At 32.6% G+C, this 22,491-nt stretch overlaps 1 protein-coding gene across 2 annotated transcripts; it reads left to right on the plus strand.

The window, feature by feature from the left end:
- Positions 1–9,495: 9,495 nt before the first annotated feature.
- LOC148620358 (uncharacterized) lies at positions 9,496–21,017 on the plus strand. Of its 2 annotated transcripts, XM_088581176.1 has the most exons (9): positions 9,496–9,570; positions 9,926–10,306; positions 11,570–11,989; positions 12,829–13,089; positions 16,053–16,090; positions 17,434–17,488; positions 17,771–17,824; positions 18,127–18,214; positions 20,107–21,017. In XM_088581176.1, exons 1-7 carry the CDS (start codon positions 9,525–9,527, stop codon positions 17,794–17,796), a joined length of 1,227 nt encoding a protein of 408 aa, XP_088437302.1. In that variant the 5' UTR covers positions 9,496–9,524; the 3' UTR covers positions 17,797–17,824; positions 18,127–18,214; positions 20,107–21,017. The 2 variants fall into 2 exon arrangements, with proteins under 2 accessions (XP_088437302.1, XP_088437303.1); XM_088581177.1 differs by lacking the exon at positions 16,053–16,090.
- Positions 21,018–22,491: the final 1,474 nt, after the last annotated feature.

Consider the following 22,491-nt stretch of genomic DNA (forward strand, 5'->3'; position numbering starts at 1 on the left):
TCCTACTGTTTCTAAAGGAAAATTCGACATATTGGCATGAAAATGAAGTCAAACTTTTGCAAATATTGTTAACGCCATCTCGGGTCGATGAGTGATATTATCTTTACATGAACATATCATCAAATGTAATGTTATTCATATGAATTGTGGTGAACTGACAATGATAACCAATAAAATACTTTGCATCTTGAAATGTCCTAAGAGGTTGAATCTTGAACAGTTGATATAGCTTTGAATTTTGCACTACTTCTCAGTATTTTAAAAAAGTAATCAAGTGAACCAAGATTTGAGCGGAAATCAAAATATTGTAATCCAGGGACAAAGACCTGACATGGAAAACAGACAAACACAACAAAGAACATGTTTTAAGGCCATAATGATGGGATCAACTGGATGTGCACAATGTATGTGATTTGTGGTCTTTGTTGCTATTTAGTTTTCATGTAACTCTTACATCCGGAAAATACATATTTATGATTTCAAAAGAAAGGCTTGCAACATTACATGTAAAATAATTTGATTAATTCCTTAAATTATAAGCAAATCCAAAATAAAGAGAAATTTCAAAACATTGACTTGATTGTGATTAATATTAAAACAGGTCTATCTGCCAGTGGCTGATAAGCTGAGCACTTGCATCAACCAGATATTGTAAATGCAGAAGGCTACCGGGCCTACCTATGCTGGGTGATCATAACTGTCTAGTTCTCATGTAGTGCCAACCAACCAGCAGCATCATCTGAAGTTTTCGATAACCAAGTCCTTCCCCAGTTTTCCAATCGGCCAATAGCTAACAAAGCTAAATATAATCCCAATGAAATTAAATATTAATCATGCACGCAGCATGTTGTTTGTCAAAAGTTATGTGTGGAAACTATGAACTTCATTTGGATTCTCAAATACTAAAAATATTCATATTTTTTTGTCTAGCCTGCCTTAGATAACAAGATTACATATTAAATATAGAAATAGATATTTCATGGTACAATAATGTACATGTACATTGTATGTCATGCGTTGGTATTTTTCACCAGCCCGTAACCCTGTGATTATCTGTACTAATGTATTAAAAAAATTAATACATGTATTGCCAAATAGGGAATATATTGTTATATTATACTTTTAAGATTTTTGTTTGTTTACTTTCCTGGATATAACTTCTGGTCCATATAAGACAGTATGGGCAAGGACCGGTGGGAAATGATATGAACCGCCTCGCTTTCAAATTAAGAACATGACATAGTAATTTAAGACTTTGTGTATGTTTTCTCTTTCTTCCACAAGAATGATATAGAATAAAAAGTATTATTGCGAGCACTGTGAAGCGGTGTGAGCTCTACGGTTATTTCATGTACTACATGTATATAAATTTCCCTTAAGGTTTCCCAATATACAAACGAAAAAATGTGATGTCCCGGAAGTAACAAAAAGTGACTGCCCTTACGGAGAAAATTCATCGCTTCCTTAAACCAAACAAATAAAAATACAGAGGTTAAGATTACGTTTCAGTAAAAATAAATTCATCTTTTCTGATAGTTGTTGAGTTTTCTCTATTTGTTTACTTATTAAAAGCAGTGAATGTGATGTTTTTAAACAAGTTCGGGAAACATGTGGATGTACTAGCCGAGCGGCAGAGATTTAAAAAGTCGTCAAATTAAAAAGTTAAAAGTACCTAAAAGTCACATGGAATTTTATAGTTTTAGATAGTCAATTTATCATTCAACTTCCATGTCATAAGGTAATGTCTCAAAAGTGGTCCCTCTAGGGATTTAAATACGATTTAAGTGTAACACCCTATATGAGTTAACGACCCCACGCACGATTCGACAGAGATTTTATGAAGTCTATATTTAGTACTCGGTTTTTTTTGGGGGTTTTTTTGTTTTGTTTTGTTTTGTTTTTTGTTTTTTGTTGTTTTTTTTTTTATTTTGTTTTGTTTTGTTTTTTTTTTTAATTTATTTATTTATTCAAAACCTGTCAATACACACATCAGACTATCGTCTCATTAATTTGTGGAAGGAGCACGTGCAAAATTGAATACGTGCTCACTAGTCGAAAGTTGTGTATATGTATTTTTATCCTTTTCACCTCACTTTGATTGATTAAAGGCTTATAGAAAGTGATTTTTTTACAATGAAAGCAAAGCAACGATGCGTGATTTTAAATAAAACAATGATTTTTTTTTAAAAATCATGAAGTGAAATATTTTTATAAAAGTGGTGCGATTTGTCAAAATGTGATTCCGAATATTTTACATACTTCTACCGAATCAGATTTGATTTTACTTTCAAGGTCAAATCTTGCGATTTTGTATTGCTGTTTGAAGTCAGTTGGTTGACTAATCCTACGAGTTTACACGCATTTTTCATTCGCTTGATTTATTTTCATAGTTTCGTGTTGATTTTCGGATTGTTTTAATAGTTATTTGATGATTATCATTGTTTTTGTTCGGTGTGTTTGTATATTTGGTGTGTTTGATTAGTACATTAATATTGATGGACAGTATTGATACCTCTTTGAAATTTGCACCTTCCGATGCTAAAGAAAAACGTTTTGCATTTGATTTTGACAAATGTGTTATTTGTAAAGAAGAAATTGATGAGAAACCTTTCGAAAATATCAAAACATGGACGTGATAGTTTGTTCCGTTCCTCTGCTTTACGCAAAGATTCCTTGTATTATGCTCTTGTAGATTTTAGGGATTCCGATGTGTCTTCAGAGCCATGCATAGTGCAGTACCACCACTCATGTTTCAAACGATACACCAGTAAGCAAACAGCTTTAAAATTAAGGCTCCATGTAAATAATTTAAACGAACAAACGCTTGATGTTGGTGGAAACCCTAGTTCTTTTGAATCCTAAGCCAATTCATTAGGAAGCACCTTTTTCCTATTAGTAATGCTCATTGCTTTATTTGTACGTGGAAAACTCACAAAAGGTTAAAAAATTACACAAACTGCTTTCTATTGAGAGAATGAATGGTCTTGAGTAGGCTGCTTTGAGGTTAAATGATAAATAAATGTTATTTAGGATTCCCTACTTGGTAATGCTGTTTATCATTCTGCTTGTCTGACTACCTATTTGACAGTAAAGGCTTAAGCAGAACCTTCGGTATGCGACTTTGCATTTGAAAACCTTACCAAAAACCTAAAATTTAAGATCTTGATTTAATTAAAGAGAAAAAGACTTTTCACATTGCTACAATCATGAAGATTTATCAGTCTTTCCAACTAGACGGTGTAAGTGTAAGTTCGTATGCCTTTACTCGTTGAAGGTCAAATGGCTTCTGATTAACTTTGAGATCTTATTTGTTAATGCAAGGGCAAAAAAGGATGTTTAAGCACAGGGAAGAGCAAGGGATGACTTGCTCAGTTTTATATTCATAAATGATGACTTTTGTCACAATATCAATACTCTTAAAAAAGATATCACTGAACCTGAAGACGGTGATGTTGCTGAGTAATTATCGTTCCATTCCGTTTACACTCTCAAACAGACGTTTGGGAGAAAGAAGGGAAAAAATTATAAGAAAAGAAACGAACAGAAACAATATAGCCCTTCACTTCGTTTGGGGAACATAATAACAAGTATTTTTGATGTACAAGTAAGTGACACCAGCTTACTCGCGAAAATTACTAGATATCCTCTTTTTAAGCTTGAAAACTTGGAACTTTACAAAAATGAAATGGTTTTTGCGCAGTGAATAGTATGCTAGAGTCAATATTTCAGCTTTTTAATACAAATTATTTATGTTTGTTTGTTTGTTGGGGTTTAACGTCCGAGCAGCAATATTTTAGCAATATTCAGACGATGAACATGAAATTGATGATAAAATGAACATGAAATGATGATGAAATGAAAAAGGGATGGGACACAAGGACTATGGGGTCGATAAATTTTGGTTGCCACTGGGAATAGGGAGATATGGGTAGGGTCGGGCAATTTAGCCTCCTGTGGCGGAGCCCAATGGTTCCTACTCCAGGAGAATACCACAGTAGAGTTCTTTAACGTGCGAGGAACGTGGCATCTTTCCTAACACGGTGCACCACTATGGTTTGCGGTCAGGTTTTCCGTATTATAGCCTGATAACCCCAGTATGTAACACGCTAGGGGTACCCCATTCCACGACCTGGGGCACACATCCCAGTTGCTCTGTGGGCAAAGCGCCCTAGCCCCCTGCCATAGATGTCACAGCGGTACGAGGTCGAGTCCCGCGGAGGGAACGACAAAAATTTGCTTCGCAAATTTGACAGTTCTAACATCGTTGGGAATTTTTCAGACCCTTCTATAAGTTTACGTTATCTCCCCTGTATCAATTTGATCCGATGGAGCAGTGTAGAGAATAGAGTCGTCACATTCTGAGACATTGTATATAAATATATATATAATGGGTGTTTTAAACTATGCTTTTATATATAATGGGTGTTTTAAACTATGCTTTTATATATAATGGGTGTTTTAAACTATGCTTTTATATATAATGGGTGTTTTAAAATATGCTTTAAACTCGCAACTTTAAAGATTCAAGTACATCATTGATCTGTCTCAGACAGTTTCATGCGATTTTTTTTCAGAAAAGCGTTTAAGTAGAACTCTCAAAATTTAGGATAATTTTTACCTGAATACATATGCCACGACGAATTTAAAAAAATTGAAACAACTCTCAAAGCCATTTAAAAGAGACGAACTTTATTTTTTTCAAAAGAGCGCCTTTTGTACGGAGACTTATAGTTAGATATAAATATGCGTCATTATCATGTCATCACCGATTCCGTCCGTGCATAGATCGATAGATATTCCATATGAACAGAATTTTTTTTTTATTTTTTTTTTTTATTAATAAATAGAAGCTCAGAATAATGATGAACAATTTTACATTTTCAGGGTCATGACTTTTAACCTGAGTTTTCGGAGTAAAGGAACCACATTCAGAATTTTACGACATGATTTCCGAAAAGACTTTGCCCTTTCAAATGAGCAATTAAAATTCATGTGAATTTCAGGTAACTTAAACTTTTGATTTTTACCTGTTCGCCGCTCCCCTATACGTACGTCTCCGCTGTTCCATTGTCGCTGTTGTCAAGAACCTAACCCACCTTGAAAAAAAATACAACTCCGATTATATTATCAAAATCGAAGCATCGAAGATAGGAAAGGCAATCACTTTCTTGTTTGGAATTTGCAGATGTCCATCCGTGGAGAACTGTAATATTTCCAGTATCTGTGCAGATCGATCTGATTGGCCAAAACGGAAATGGATATTGATAGAGATGCCCTTAAGGGATAGAAAATGTGAAATATTGCGAAGTGATATAAAGTTATCGACCATTTTGAATGGGAAAGGGGGGTGGGGTATGGGGTTGGAAAAAAATCAAGTTATTCATTTATTGAGAAAAACTTCCCCATTAATTAAAATGACAGATTTTCAAATAGAAATATTGATTTCGCTTGCGGCTTAAATATAAATAAAAATATTGCAAGGTTGCGGAAGCAAACATTTTCATCCGGGTTGACCACCACTCTAATGACCTTTATTATTTTTACCAGTCTTGCACAGACGGTACATGTATGTAAAGCTTACGGTGCTCTCTGATTTAGGCAATGCCTACCCCATATTATACATGTACATGTAGCAAATAATTCATGCTACTTCAGGTCAAATTGCAATATTTGTTGATAAAGGAGAGCAACCAAAACCAAAACATGTGTCGGTCAAAACCAAAACATATGTTGGTCAAAACCAAAACATATGTCGGCCAAAACCAAACCATATGTCGGCCAAAACCTCAATATACCTTATGTTTATAGTTATGAATTTCATGCACTCTAAATAAAACTTATGTATTATTTATTTATGCCCCACCTGTATGAGGCCACAGACTGAATTTTAAATCAATCCACTCATATATATGTACATAGTAACATCCATGTGTATTACACTCGAGTTCACTTTTCAGCTACAGAATGGCTAAGGCGATGAATCACTTTTCCAAAACTAAAGGTATAAAACTTCCTCGTGTACTTTAGATGAATGTACTTGTTCATGTATTCAAATATATACTTAAAACAACCGGACTTGTGTCCACACGTGTCGTTAACTCAGACCCTGTCCCCTCCCCCTTGTTTTATGTTCCCCTACTATTTCACATGGGCCAACGACTGAATTCTGGCATATTCATACGTTGATGCATAAAAATGTGTGGTTTGATTGTATCTGGTACATGTATTCTTTTACATGAAAACGCTTCTAATTGGCTGTCTCTAATGCTAAGTCTAGCTATGGCCGCCTTTTTCAAATTCTCGGGAAAATATCTGGTTACCACAACAGGAAACCAATGATTAAGGTCTTTCCCATTTCAATGGGAAGACCTTCTTGTATTTCTTCTGATTATTATTATTATTATTCTTTTTTTTCCGCCAGGCATTTTGCCAAAGTTTTGGCTGAACGTATCACGACAAGATTTTGACAATCTTTTGCAATCTGACAGGGGACTTTGGAATTCACCCTGTGAGACGTGATCATTTGTCGGTCCAGAGTTATCTGCCCCGTAGCGGAAAAACTAATTTTGCTAAAATTTCTGAAACCGTTTTAGATACACACAAACCGAAAGCTCCATATTTTTTAGAAACCCGGGGCAGTACTATTTGACAAAGTTTCGAAAAGATTTGAGGTTTCCCTGGTTACGCGATTTCGCGACCTAAAATGAAATTGTTCGGTTGGTCACTAAACTTTTAAACCGTAAGTCGTATAGACTTGGAACCTTCACTGTTGATCTTAAAACGATTTGCAGTATTTATTGTATTTCTTGGTTCTTTGTCAAACTTTGACAAGATATTTTACCTCATTTGTATGGTCATTTCTGAATCTCTATTAGGCACTTTTTTTGTGGTAGTTTTTTTTTTTTTGTCTTTATAGTATGAGTTATAACTACTGGTAACGCGGTATGTACTGTCTATATATGTATCTATATAGGAAAACTGTCCAGCGACATTTAGAACTATATTCGAATACAACGAATTCCATTAGTGATGTCTTTGTCGGTTTTCGTTATTGAAAATCACCTCTCTCTTTGAAAATTGGTGCACACGTTGAAAACAACAGTTCTTACTATAATTAATGCATTTTGTTTATAAAACTAATCTAAAAAAAGAATATGGATAAAGATTTTTCTAAAGTAATCCAACAATCATGATTTATATAATGAAAATGTGATAATGGAGTATGATTGCCTTGTGCTCAAGGGTAATTTTGTAGCTGCTTTTAATCAGAAACCTTCACTAATTTTATTCAAAGCTTCAAATGAATCCATGTATGCATATTTAGTTGTATGACAAAACAGTGAACGTATATGCGGTCAAAGCGCTGTAACTCCAAATGTTAAGTGGAAATAAAGAATAATGAAGTTTAAATTTCCTTGTATGTTCTTACTTTTCAAACTACTCGCAAGCTCGTGCAATAAAATATTCTGCTCCGGACGATATTCACCAGTATTCATGCAATAACCCTATATTATAAGACAACAAGTAAATAATGTTAATACATGCGTGAATGTTAGTTTCTGGAAACTGTCTTTAAAAGTATACTTCCAATACATTTTTTTTAAAAAGTGGCTTAGACCTATCATGGGCACCTAAATCGGGGATGTCCAGCTTTTTATCAGTAAAAACCACTATTTATGATCTTTAAATGCAAAACAACTCCATTTATGGCCTAACATTTAAACAACAGCATAGCGAGAATATCACAATAAATAAACATGTATTAATAATTTTCAATTGTCATTAAAGTAGGAAAATCAAAGTAATCATGTACTGAATCAATTTACATTAACTCTTTTAGTTGCCTTAAAATAGCAAGAACAGAGACCGAATTATTGGTTATCAAAATATTTAAATAGTTATTGTACAGTAATGTTGTAAAGTCACTTTGTTCCAACATTGTTGTTCCAACTTACACAATGATGGCACATTATTCACACTAATACACAATACTCATACTTTTGTAGAGACTTAAAAGTACCAATTTAGAGTCCACAATCAGATTTTTATTTTGACCACATTTGTTCAATACACACTCAAATAATATCTTTACAATGCATAATTCTAGGTTAAGTGTGTTTTAGTACTTCATAGAGGGGTGGCCATTTGACCTGGAAGTGACAATTGAGGCCTTTTGCTTTGCAATACTTTATAATTATCTCCCTTTGAATTTATCTATTTTCATGAAAATCACACGTTCATTTTGTTCTCAACTGATTGTATTGATGAAATTGACATGAAAAAATAGTTTATTACAACACAGGTACTACAGAATTCATCTTTCTTATAAGAATCAGAAAACTATTTTGCAAATTTAATAATTGTCAAAAACCTCGCCTTTTAAAATATATACAAGAAATAAATACTGTCGATCGAGTTGTCTCTAAAGGCTAGAACACCATAAGTCTTTATCCGTGACACAAAGGTCGTATCTCATGAACATGAAAGTTGTCAGGAGAGAATTGGTAGGAAAGACCTTGCAATTGGTCTGGAACAATTGACCATATAATTATAAATTTTTAATACACTATATTAGAAAGAGATCTTTTCTGCAAAAATAATGAAAGAAATTATGAAAGTATTCATACTTATTCATATGAAAACTTCTGGATACTAATAGGATTATTAATTGAAAAGATTGAATAACCAAAATATGGTCGCGAATGCCGAAGAACGCTTAGATTTAACGAGGGGGCGGAATTTGTTTCGTGCATGAGTTAAATCTTAATGCATTCTTGGCACGAGTAATCAAATTTTGGTTATTCAATCTTTTCAATTAATTATCCTATTTATTATATAGATTTTCGCATTATTCGTTGTTATTTTCAACATAAAGTTAAAATTTTGTGAACGGCGGATTCATATTCGTGTTGTGGCGTTTTGGCAGGAGAAAGCGCGAGATTGAAATTACCGAATTTATTTCACAGTGTGAATCATCGAAAACAAATTACGCTGGAAACATTCGGTAAATCACTGTCGTACATTGTTCTGTATTTTTACACCGGTCACCGACTTTCTTGACATTAAAAAGGGGGTGTAACTGAAAGAAAAAAATCCCTGTCCGTGCGAGATCCGACAGGGTAGTCAAGGACGTTAAAAAACCCCTAAGTAGTAGTGAAAGAAAAACGAACGCATTGTGGATTGTTTTAAGCAGTATTATTCTAAGTCATGCATGGAGTTAATATGGTACCCAAATTATAGACCGGCAATTAAATTTAATTAGAATTCTAATGACTATGCCAAAATGTATCAGAAAGGGAACAATTTGAAATATCTCAAAATAACAATTTTTTTTAATATATTGTCAGTATAGCCCGGCAAGATGTTTTCCGCTCTCGACAGGTGCCTTCCGATATTTCATGAAAAATTTAACAAACTCCCGCTTTACCCTCATTTGCGGAAAAATTCAATCAATGAATGTTCTATTTCTATGTTGATTTACTTCCTGGAGTCAAAAATAAATTTGACGCCAGAATAGGGTAAACATGACGAGATTTTTCAGAAGTTTAATATTATTTGGATTGTATACAAGTAAGTCCTTGTGTGTAACGTCATACTACAGTGTCTGTAGTATTCTTTATCTCAAATTATTTTGGGGTAGACGTGAAGCTAACCGTTTTGGGGTAGATGTGAAGCTAACCCTTTTGTGCTTCCTGAAACTTAATGAACAAAATGAATGGTGTAAGGGAAAGTGCTCTCATTTTCACCTTTGTTGTGATAGAGTTATTAAATGATTTTGGAAGTGTGTGCTTGGTGTTTCATTTTTTTCTACCTATTTGATTAATGTTTTTAGCTCATTTTAGAATTTATAATTCAAATTTAATGATGTTGTCCAAATATGTTTATTTAAAAGATGTTGACTCATTAATATTTTGTTCTTTTCTAGGAAACTTTATAAATGCAATTACCGTAACCATGGATAAGAACATAGTGGGGACAATTGCAAATATCACTGTTGATGTGGAATGCAACTACATTATAGGAAGTTCTGAAAATGTATATTCAATTGAAATAGGAAAATACAATAGATCAAATGAACTTATGAAATTAGTTCAATTTCGACCAAATGTTAGATATCTGAATGATGGACTTTACTTAATTAATCGAACTGAACTCAATATAACATCTGAAAGTTTTTCAACAACTGCCACCATTAGATTCACATCTGTAGAATGTTCTGACGAAGGAGAGTACACTTGTCAAATTAGTCATGACGCAAATAGTGGAATTATGACAACAAGTGCACACTCTAACTTCGTTGTAACAGGTATTATAATTTGACAATTCTGAATATCTTTGATTAAGCGTTATCGTTCAAGTCCACATAAAACTGGTAGTTCTCCAATAGCCACCGACAGATTCATATTTGTAGAATGTATACATGTACAGTTGTCCATATCGCAAAATTTGGGACTATTACTACAAGGGTAAACACCACTCTGATTTGTAAACTCAAAAAATGGTACGGTTATAATTGCTGTTTGGTTTTATATTATTCTTTTAAACAAATGATTTATTACTTTAATGGTTTGACGTTAGTTTCTAAAAAGCATGTTAAACCGTTTAATGTTGAGCTGTAAAACTACGCTATATTTTACATTTACATGCATTTCCCTTTCCTGTATCCGCTTACTATGGTAACATGTTTCATCCAATTCTTATCAGAATGTCAGACATATCTCGTCTTGTAAGAGTACATTAGAAAATTTAATCCAACGTTGGCAAATCGACATATTTCTAATAAGTGGGGTGCTCGTGAAAAACTCCAATCCATTAAATATGATTAACTCAATTACACTAAAAACATTTTTAAAATTGATTCTCAACATTATAGTTTACAATACATTTTTATGTACTTTCTTATATTTAGAAAGCGTTGGATAAATTTAAGTAAAATATTTTCATTGATATTTATCTATTATTCAAACAGTGTGTAACCTAATTGAGTGATACCCCGGCTTGCAACTTTAGGAAGCGTAAAGTTTGGTATCCAACTTCTACATTTGATTTTCATCAAAATTCATAAATTGCTTTTATTTCTAAAAAAAACATAATAAAAATAAAAGTTAAATATTGCCGTTGAAACCATCCACAATAGAAGTTTTGCTTCGTGCACGTCTACATATGATGTTCAACCTCCATTATATACTTCCTCCAATTTAGGAAGGTTAACATTAGGTTGCGCATGCAAGGTACAGCTATAGACAAGCAAACATAAAAAAGGATTTACAAAAAGAAATAATTGTATGCCAATAGAAAAACTTATGGGGAGGGGAGGGTATAAATACAAAACACTTGATCCAGTATAAATATTCAACCGTTTCTTAAAAAAATACAAACGAAGTTAGTTCTATTCGGATTGTAAATAACTGTATTTCACCTTGACGTTGGTATTTCTAAAAAAAATCATTTGATTTGATGAGAAAGACATGTTATTTGATTTAAGAGCTATAAAGTGAAATGATATATCAAATCACGTACAACAAGATATTTTAAATAACAAATTTCATTATTTTGCTTTAATTTTCAGAAATGCCTTCTGTTCCTGACCAAATAAGATTTTATAAGTCTTCAGTTGTTCAATCCTTAAATATAAACACAGGGAACAACAATGAGCAAAGTGAATCACTTCAGACATCGAATCATGCCATGAAAAATAACTTTCTGGTGATAGGGGATAGCATTACATTGAATTGTGGAGGAAAAGTAGGAAAGCCTCCAGTGAATCTTACATTACAAAAAATCCTAGCAAATGGTACACATTATAACATAACAGTCTCCGAACTATTTACCGCACCACTGGCTTCAGACAAGTGCTCATTTTATCAAAATATTACTGCCATAATAACTTTGAGTGACGAAGACTACAACGTTACCATCCGATGTTCATCCGAATCATCCATTAACGATGACAAATATGCTATTACCACGACACCAATAGATGTCAAAAGTAAGTTTCGTTTTATAAATTATATAATTGACAATGTAGTATAACATTTGTAAATTCATGCTCATAATGGTAAAAATATAAGTTCAGCCTATTTCTAGTTTCAATCCCGCTGCCAAAACTTGAGCCGCTTGAAATGTGTGGTATTTTCAAATGAACTGCCCTTCCCCTTTCACCGGACGTAACATTCTACGAACAGCAAAGCACGTATTTTTTATCTTACACTTTGTTACGAAAAAGTTTTGCTACATTTGCCTGGAACATCTTTGTTGGTTGACTTTGTTCATGTTTATGCGGCGGGGTATAATAACGACAAGTGGTTCTTTATGTATTTACCGACGACGACTTTGATCGTACCTGGAATCCTTGTTAATTAGTTTTGGTAGGACTAGTGAAATGGTAGGAAAATCCTGTAGTTGGATTTCCATGAATGTATGCTAGTACATTATATATGATGACTTTGCATCTTTTTTGTAATTAAATCTCTGCAGTTTTAACAAGATGACATTAAAAACAACATTTATAGACCCCCTTCCCTCGTGAAACCGAATGATATTAACAAAGCAATTATGGGTGTTACAAACTTGTTTCCAGTTATAATTCGAAAACCATAAGCATCCTGAAAACATACTTTTAATGCTCGTTTTTCAGGGTGTTCACTCGTGACAGAATTAATAACAAGTTAATTTGGTCTACTAATGGCCGAGTATGTTCTGTCAATTGTTTATTCACCTAATAGGAATACATACTGATCTCCCAGCCTCAGTTACCCAACAGTTTTGATTTTTTTGATTGGATATCAATGATACATATATATTCAATCTGAAAATTGTCTTTTATAGACATTCATCCAAGAATAACAAAGGTACCAAATCAGGAAGTATATACAGACGGAACATCTGTAATAGAACTGAGTTGCTTATCATCGTATTATCCGACTGCTACGTATCGGTGGGTGCTACCAAATGACACGATGTTAGATAGCAGAACTTTGAAAATTCGAAATGCTAAGTCAAGCAGTGCTGGGGTGTATATATGTATACTCTTCTCTGTAGAAAATCAGGAACCTGTCATTCTTTCTGTGATTGAGAATCTTCTCATTGGTATGTATATTTTCTTTGGATGTAGATTGAAGTTTTTAACTTACTAACTGTGCTATTTTAATGTCTCCGTTTCCCCTTCCCTACAAGACCATCCAATAGGGGGACATGTTGGTTTTGTGTGAATTTTTACCCTTCCTAGATTTTTACAGCCAATTTCTTGCCCCAGTCATACCTTTGTCATCTTAATTTGGTATGTCAATAAATCGTATGACCATGTGTCGCCTACCATGGGTGTTGACTTTTAAATTTGGCCATTGATCACAATGTCAAATAATTGATTTTATAAGCAAAATTCTTGTCCATGCAATGACCGATTTGTCTATTGACATTCTAGTAGGCTTTTGTGGTCTGGTTTGTAGGGAGATCATTTGCAAACAATGTGTTGCGTTCCAAGTTTGGTGACCCTTGACCTTGACACTTGTTCTCAAAATCAAATAATTGATTTTAAAGTCAATTTCTTGTCCGGGTCTTTATCTTTTATACTTTTTTTTATATCTTTTGACAAAGGCTATTCATATTTAGTATGTCAATAGATTATATGAAGACAATTTGTCGCTTACCTAAGTTGATGACTTTTAACCTTGATCATTCCCTCAAGGTCAAGCAAATGATCAATTTTTAAGACAAATTCTTGTCCTTAACTTTTTTTATATTTTGCAATGGGCGTCTGTTGTTTGGTATGAAGGAAGATCATATAAAGACGATGTGTCGCATTCCAATATTGATGACCTTTGATCCCAAGGTCTAATTAAAACGCGTTCGAGATTGCAATTTTCTATAATATCTTAATATGTTTTTGTAATACTAGTATTCTTTCTTGAAATATGTTATTTTGATTTACGCTCGAATCGTGGTTCCCTTGATTATTCTTTCTATGATAGCATCAGTTGGCAACGGACAATACTTGTGAGAGGAAATTCGACAAAGTGAAATAAAACTAGGAAAAACTTTTTTTTTCCAAGGGTTTATCATCTTTGAAAGCATATTGAAAAAGAAAGTATATGGTAAGATAAAACAAATACATACTGCTTGTGGAACCACTGTAGCGTATTTAAAATTCATCAGAGGTCATGAGGAGTTATTTTTTTAAGATGGGATGACGCTCTACATATTCTCTAAAATCCAGAAGGTCAACTATTTCGCAGAACCGAGGTAAAATGATTTTTTTGCGGTTTCAGCTGCAGTCTGACTTGTAATGCCCCAAAAAATTGTACCGCTTCGGAAAATTGACGTGTATCTCCGTTCGTATCTGGTCTTGTTTATATTGGTTCAATTGAATGTCCGGAATGACAAAGTTAACATGTCAAAATTAATATCCAAAAATTAGGTTTTGACCCCGCACGGAGTAAGTTTTTAACTATTGATTATTTTCTTTTGACGGATAAGTGTCTCAGTGAATTAATTAATGTGTTTATATTGCTGAACTTTGTTTTAATAGAAAAAGTCATGGTGTCATCGGTTCTCGATAGCATATTAATGCTGTTTACCTGTTTGTTGTACTACTTATTAAATAGCTACAATTTTAAAGTCATTATAAAAACTGATTTTTGTTTATATTTTGAATTCTCGGAAGATTGGCGAGATTGCATGTTTACATTGTGAAAAGAACACAATTTAGTGACCTATTAAATGACTTTATGGGTACTACGTCATCAGTTCTCAATAGGGATATGACTTTCTGTATGGAGGGCAAAAGAGACATAATTGGAAAGTAAAAATAAAGAAAATAAATAATCCGATATATTTGTATCGATATTTCATATATTCAAGGTCCATGTATTTCTTCCATTGAATGTTATAATTGATTAACTTTGATATAGCTAAAAACTTTAAATCACATCTTATATTGTTTTTTTTTAATTTGCTGTGATATGGTGTTCCAAGAATAGAAACGAAGATATACAAGGTTATCCTTATTATAATTCGCCCAAAATTAATTGGCTTTTCATATTATTGCTCTTCTATATCTCCTAAAACATTGATAACGTCATGATGTTGTTAATGTTTTCAGGTAAGAAATATTAAGATACGACCAGTACTGCGCACCATACATTTATTTACTGACATAGCCATGCCTATATCCTAACTGTGCATGACCGCTGAATATATGACCTTCCACTTTCAACAAAATTTGTTTGCATTCAAAATGTGTGTTGGGAGAGGTGGGCGCTTAAAATATGAGCTTTTTGGGTTTAAGAGAAAGGTAAGATAAAGGGGTACTAAAGTTTATTGGTATTATACATATCTTTATACGCAACATAGCGAAATCAAAGCCCGATAGAATCAAGGAAAGAATAAGTTGGTTAATTCTTTGTGAATAGACCACACGTGCAATTTCGCGTTTTATGTCATATTGCCTATGTGCATCGCTATCGAGAACTCGTGACTATCGAGAACAGATGAATGCACGATATAGATAATAGTGTAACTGGTGTGCCACATGCTGCTATTGAAATATGTCAGAGAAAATCTTTATCAGTGTGCCCATTATCTTACAAAAGAACATCCTAGATATTAACCCGATCACTAGTTTTGCCTATGTTTACATTCAAACTTTACGTTAACCCCGGACCATATTTGGTCCTTTTAAGGTATGTGTAAAAGAGAACAACTATCTTCTGAATGAATATAGACGTTTGTTGTCAACAGTTTACAATCTTTTTGTAGAGTTTTTTTTCATCGTCATTATAGTTGTATGAATATTGTGATTATGTTTATGAGTACTTAGGTTGATATTTTGCATTGAATCTGACCAGGACATTTATTTTGAAACTTTCTTTTTTTAAATTTATAACATTACTTCATGTCCTGCATGTATGGGAAGCCAAATTTACAGAAACTTTAAAACATGTACACTACACATATTATGAAAATCGGGTTCAAAATATTGAACATGTGCAGTTTTACATATTATGATTTTTTGGCATATTTATGTTTGTAATTTCCTTTTTTTTTTATTGTAGACTTTTACCGTCTCCGGGGTTTGGATCGAGTTAATAAAGTTAATAGTTTTGATTACCTCTCTCTCTCTCTCTCTCTCTCTCTCTCTTATACAGTAAAGAGCATCTGATTCGACCATGACAAGTAATCATGGCAGTTGTTAGTCTTTAAGTGTATCTGTTCATTCATTTGACCGCAATATACAATCACTGTTTTACATAAATCAGTAACAGATCAAAAACCCGGAAAAGGTGGTGAAATATGGCCTATGAGGAGGCTCTGCTTCACTATTGGTAGTATCATTAATTTTCTATAATTTTTTTTTCAAATATGAGGGGGACCCTGGGCTCCTTTTGGATCCAACTATGTTTTTGCTGAACTTTAATAAATTTTAACCATGGAACACATGTATGAAGTTTGATTCTATGGATATCCACTTCCTGTTTTAAGAGGACATACATTTTAGAAGTGTACATAGCTCTGCTCACCACAATTTCAGCTTAGAAACTCAAATCATGGGTTTTCAAAGTGCAAATAAAATATTGATACAAAACAGTATGTTTTAATCTAGCAGACAATGGTATTTCCATGATTGACACATACACCTGTTGCAAAAAAATCATGTAAAATGTAGTTGATGGCATGTATATTTTTTTCCTTTAGTATATATATGTATAAGAAGTCTAATGGGGTAAGGCAACTCTACCATCTTACTTGCTAGTACATTACTATGTAGATACATAGCATGCACGGCGAGGATCAATTCAGTATGTTAATACAAGGATGCATACATATATATATATAATCTAAACTAAACTAAACTATGTTGCTACAAGGTTGAAGTCATCACTACAGAAGATTTATGGTCGCAATCATAAACTCGTGGATAGTTACAATGTATCCATCGGCACCATGAAAATTGAAAATTGTTCGACGTGTCATAGTTTTCCTTTCCTCTTTCGTGTATCCCGGACTTGACTTTTTCATAGAAAAGCAGATGTCACTTACCCCACGGATGCACTTGGTCCATTTTTTAGAGATTTCCAAGTTGCTTATTTACTTTTGGTACTTTGTATGTATTATTTTATTTATTTTTTAATATGTTTGTTTTTTTCTGTTTGTGTCTGTTTCTTATGTCTAGTCTCTGTCCCTTTGTCCGTTGCAAATTGATGATATCTTAGAAAGAGTAAACAAGGAAACCAAGATTCATCCAGAAATCTAAATAATTAATTTCAAGAAAGAATATAAGTATTAGAAGAATAGCTTGAGATAATGTTAAAAAATGCAATCTCGATCGCGATTTCATTGTTTTTTTTTCACAGAAACATACAAAACCGTTTTCAGAATACAAACTTTACATTACGACGTCTATCTGGCTGTAATTTTGATTTCAATTTTTCTCAGGATCACCTAAATCCTAAATCTGCAACTTGTTCACAACGACAGACTGTCAACAACGGTAAATTAATTTAATTAATACTTAGACTTTCCGGACTTAGCAGTAAAATGTCGGTATAGTGTAGACCATCTAAGTAGTCTTCAATGGAGATCACAATCATTTCGGAAATTAACTACATGAACATACTGTGATGCCTGATGTCATTTTGTGCAAATTTAAATGCTATAAAAAGGCAGTATATTTAAAATAGAAAAAAATCAAAGAAAATTAAGATATAAAATCATTTATGATATAGATAATAGATTTATTGTAATTAAGCACAATTTTTTTTTTCTTAAACAGGGTGCATGGATCAGTTACTTCAATAAAAAATGACATTCGTTTTAAGAAACACAGGTGATTGTATATAAATTAATAATAATAAAAAAACATTTCTGTCAACACGATCGTATTGACGGTTGTATAATCAAGAACGTTTACTGAAATTTTACTCAAAGACAAAATATAACTTCTCCATAAATCAGAACAGAACTTTTTATGATTCGTTCAATTTTATGTAAATGCCAACAATTGAATGTAATTTTAATGATTTTTGCCAAGCACGACAGTTTACTCCTATCGCGAATATGTATCTTAAGATGCCTTTCCACAAATTATATGTAACACCTTCTGAGTACATATTTCAATCACTATTGTAGTTCCAGTTATTCTTGGAAGTGTTCTAGGCATCATAGGATTACTCATGGTCTTCTCCGGACTTATTTATGTCGTTAGACGTTTTGAAGTGTAAGTTTCTTAATCGTTAGAGAATAATACAGGATGTGCATTAGACACTCGAAATCCTATTTTAAGTACTTGATAAAGAAACGATTTAACTGTCTTCTGGCTGTTAAAACATGATTTTTTTAAGTTGTATTTATAGTTTCTTAGCTCTTTTTTATAAATTAAACAAATATGTGCTGTACCAACATCGAATGGCTTTTGTGAAAAAGTGTTTATCATTGTTTTATGTTTAAATTGGTTATGCTCGTGTTGTATTTTGTATGTGATCTTGATCGAATTTAAAGGAGAAGACTATGTTATTGTGCAAGTCATAAATATCGAAACTATTTTTTAAAGTTCATGAATATTAAATTGAAACAAAATAATTTCCTTTTCTTAACTAATTAATCGGTATTTATAATTAAGGAATTTGAATTTCCCGCGTCTATGGGCGCCACCATGATCGGTTGAGCTTTTACGTCACGAAGTTGGTTTGTAAAGTGAAAGTGAATAGGTAATTGATTACGGTGTCCGAAGAAATCGCAAATTTGGGACTTTTCCCCTATAATTACAACCTATAATAAACAGAAGAGATGGAGTCACAACATGTAAGCAAATGTCAGACAATATTGACAAACAACAGGATTTTCAGCCAGAAGACTAGTATGTCAGAGGAAAATCTAATGGCTACTTCCAAAGAATGTTCGTGTTGCCGGTCGAAAAACATTCAGAATATTTCTCTTTTATCATTCGCGCAATCGTAAGTTTGACAAGACTGCATGTTTTGGTGATAGTAGAAATATTTACGGAATATTGTTTGTTTTCATATTATTTGCATTACTTGTATCAGTACTAAACCGACTTGGTGACGTCACGAGCCAATCGGAATCTATCGGTAAAAGTCAATTAAGTCTGCTGATGATCTCCCTTCAGATAGGAGAGTTCTGCAAGATGGCTATCTATATATATTTCAAAGATTTTGAACTTTGCGTAGACTTGAGCATTTTATATAAACGCTTTTTGCATTAAAGGTTATTTATTTATGTTAACGTGGGTATGATATATCATAAGAGCCCTAGTTAATGCATAGATGGTCTTTCCCTTTAACATCAAATGAAAAGGCGATGCGTGGAACGTTGAAATCATATAACTGAACTGAACTTATAACATTTATTATTACCATGACAATGTTGTATCTACGTGACCAACGTTAACTAGTCTGATATCTACTGGACAAATAACGAACCCACACGAGAATTGTATTAATCACCCTTGTATTATCCAGATATTTAAGTTTTCTATAATAAATACATCTGCCCATACCACCACTAACATATCAAATAACATTAAATCCTTAAACAGTAGTAAAACACTATCGTAAAACTACTACTTGTAACAAGTCATTTATCGTTTTACACATTATACTAAAAAGCAAAGGAGTTCCTAGATCAGACCATGGACGACAAATGAGTACAATTATCGATAGCGGAGGTTCCCCTACCTATGAAGGAGTTGGTGGGGAACGTACAGATCATCATTATGATGACCTACAACAGAGACATGACCCTCATTACCACAGCACTCAACACCAACGAAGAAGAAACTAGTTTTTTTTATCTAATATGTGTTACTTAAGGAAGACTGTAACATGGTTCGATGTCTTATAAGATCTAAACTGTAATTAAAAGGTCAAACAATGTTTGGTGTGTTATATGAGCATTAGTTGGTGCTTTTTTTAGAGACATTAAATTTCTGTTTGCTGCACTTTTAGAAATAAACAAATATCATTTCAATGACAATATCATATATGATTGTGCTTACATATAGTTGGTTACTTAAAATTGTTCACTTTGTTCATCGTGTGTTGACGAATTAGTTAATTATGTTAAACGTGTGCATCTACGTTTTTTTTTCAGTTTGAGGGAAGAGAAAGGTCATTGTAGCTTAACGAGAAACGTCTGAAATCAAAGCACTTTGAAATACAGGCTGAGACAATATCATATACATGTCTGAGCCATGAATATCTCATCTATTTTCTCAGCTGATTATACGACGGTGTACAACAGTCAAGTTGAAATGTGATACAAATAAAAGCATTAATTCAAATTTCAAAGGCAAAGAAACAATTATTTGTTGGTGAAAACTATATCAAATCCTAGACTTGGATATGTTACAATAGAACACTTGTTCTGGAACAGAAATTGATGCTGACCATAAATAATGACGAATCTGACAGTTCCTCGAAAAACTTAACTAAGAAAGTACATGTTTTGTACTCAAACAATAAGGAAATCCTGCTAAATCTGATTTTCTATATATCAATGTCGGACATTGGTCATTGTGCAAATTGTATATATTCTTTTACATCCAATACTGAGTTGTTTTAAACAAGTGCAAAATCCGAAAAGAAAAGAAATATGACACTATAATTTGATATTTCCCGTTAAACCTGTTTAATGAACTTATGGTAAAGATAAGGAAGATCTTTTCTAAGTGGTACCCGGATGTCCGATCGAATAATCAGATCAATATGATTTCAAAATCTTTTTGCACTTATGTCACGTGTATGTTATTTAGTGTAATACGCAATTGCTTGTGGTTTCTTGACTCGGGCGTAATGCACGAGATATCGACAAATAGAGTTATATAATCTTTAACTTTTCAATACAATACATTATTCCTGGGTATTGCTTGCCTGATATGTCAGATTAGTGTTGCCATTTTCCTGTAATATTGCTTGTTTGTTTGGTTCTTCTTTTATTTTTTCGTTTTTTTTTTTTGTTTTTTTTTTTTTTGTTTTTTTTTTATTTTTGTTTTGTTTGTTTTTTTTTTTGTTTGTTTGTTTTTTTTTTATTTTTTTATTTTTTTTGTTGTTGTTGTTGATGTTGTTGTTCTTATATGTATGTTATTAAGTTGTAACATGTTCATAAAATCTCTAATAAAGAGAATATAAAGATATGAATGAATGAATGAACGAATTACAACATTTGAACAGATTACAGTTGTGGATCCAAAAGGGGGTTCGAGTTAAAGCTTTCCTTCGGGAAAACTTTAATATGAAGGTAAAATGTGGGAATAAATTGTGGAATCCTACTTAATGGTAATATATTAATTGTACTAGTTTATTATGTTGATATGTTTATATACAGCTTTAATTGTTGAGGATATCAGAAGTTTCAATAAAATTTAAATCTAATTTTACGGATGTAAATACTTTAAAAAAAAAAATTTAAATTTGTGTCCGTGTCACTCTTTATTTCCTTCTTTAAACATATTTATAATTCCATAGCTAAATCAGTGTTAAACGATGTTGTAAGTTTTTTTAAATGATATTCAATTGGATGTGACAGCTATTTTTCATAATTATACTGATAATAAAAAACGTTAAGTATATTCATTAATCATTTATAGTTTATAACGTGAAACATTTGTAAACGGAGCTATTTTTTGACTTTAGAATTTGATTTGGTTTAGAAAGGAGTTGGGTTTACAAATGATTAAAGTTCATTTAAATTTAGATCAGTAGACTTTAGGCAATTTCGGTTTCTAGACAGTCGTTAGGGGTTTTTAAGTATCTAGATACCTGTAAAAAGCATCTAGATACTGCTGAAAAGTATTTAAAAGTTGTGAGAAATATCTAGATACTTGTTTAAAGCATCGAGATAGATGAAAATAACGCTATTTTGATATAAACGGTCACTCATAGGGAACACAAATGTTGTTTATACATTGTCATATTCATATATCTTGTAAAATGATCGGTTAAGTAGTTATGAATTAAAGAACAAATTGGCACGTGGTAACTTTGTACAGTCATCTAGATTCGAATGCTTTCTAAACCTTATCTTATTAAATGATTTGAAGGTGTAATTTGCTTACATATCATTCAATCAGTCGTTTGGTCTGCAGTCCGGTGCCCTGCATGATATAGAATAGGATAGGATATGTTTATTTATATACATTGTAGGTTTGTAGAAGTACAATAGCACATTTCAATGGAATAAAAATCTGAGTTATAAAAACACGTTTGAATTAATATCTTCCATCAATCGTTACCTATTCTCACACACCAATTCGACTTGAGGTTTTATTATAGTTTTCTTTCGTATTGGAATGCATGCAATTATCAATTATCACATTTTTTGTTTTGCATTCATTTTTTAAATCTACATGTTATGTTTCAATTTTTTTTTATTCATCAATTATCAAATACTAAAACAAATAAGTTATGTCTCTCTATATGAGGACGATTTACAAACAAATCTTAAACCTAAAGCATATAAACGAGGAAAATTTAGATC

The sequence above is a fragment of the Perna viridis genome, chromosome 4, assembly GCF_037379345.1.
Source record: "Perna viridis isolate PV_CMFRI_1.1 ecotype Kerala chromosome 4, ASM3737934v1, whole genome shotgun sequence".
NCBI lineage: Eukaryota > Metazoa > Mollusca > Bivalvia > Mytilida > Mytilidae > Perna > Perna viridis.

Excerpts from the sequence above, each read along its gene's own strand:
- LOC148620358 (XM_088581176.1), top strand. The coding sequence starts at position 9,525 with ATGACGAGATTTTTCAGAAGTTTAATATTATTTGGATTGTATACAA. Across the intron at positions 9,571-9,925 it reads ATTATTTGGATTGTATACAA|GAAACTTTATAAATGCAATT; the intron begins GTAAGTCCTTGT and ends GTTCTTTTCTAG. Across the intron at positions 11,990-12,828 it reads GACACCAATAGATGTCAAAA|ACATTCATCCAAGAATAACA; the intron begins GTAAGTTTCGTT and ends TGTCTTTTATAG.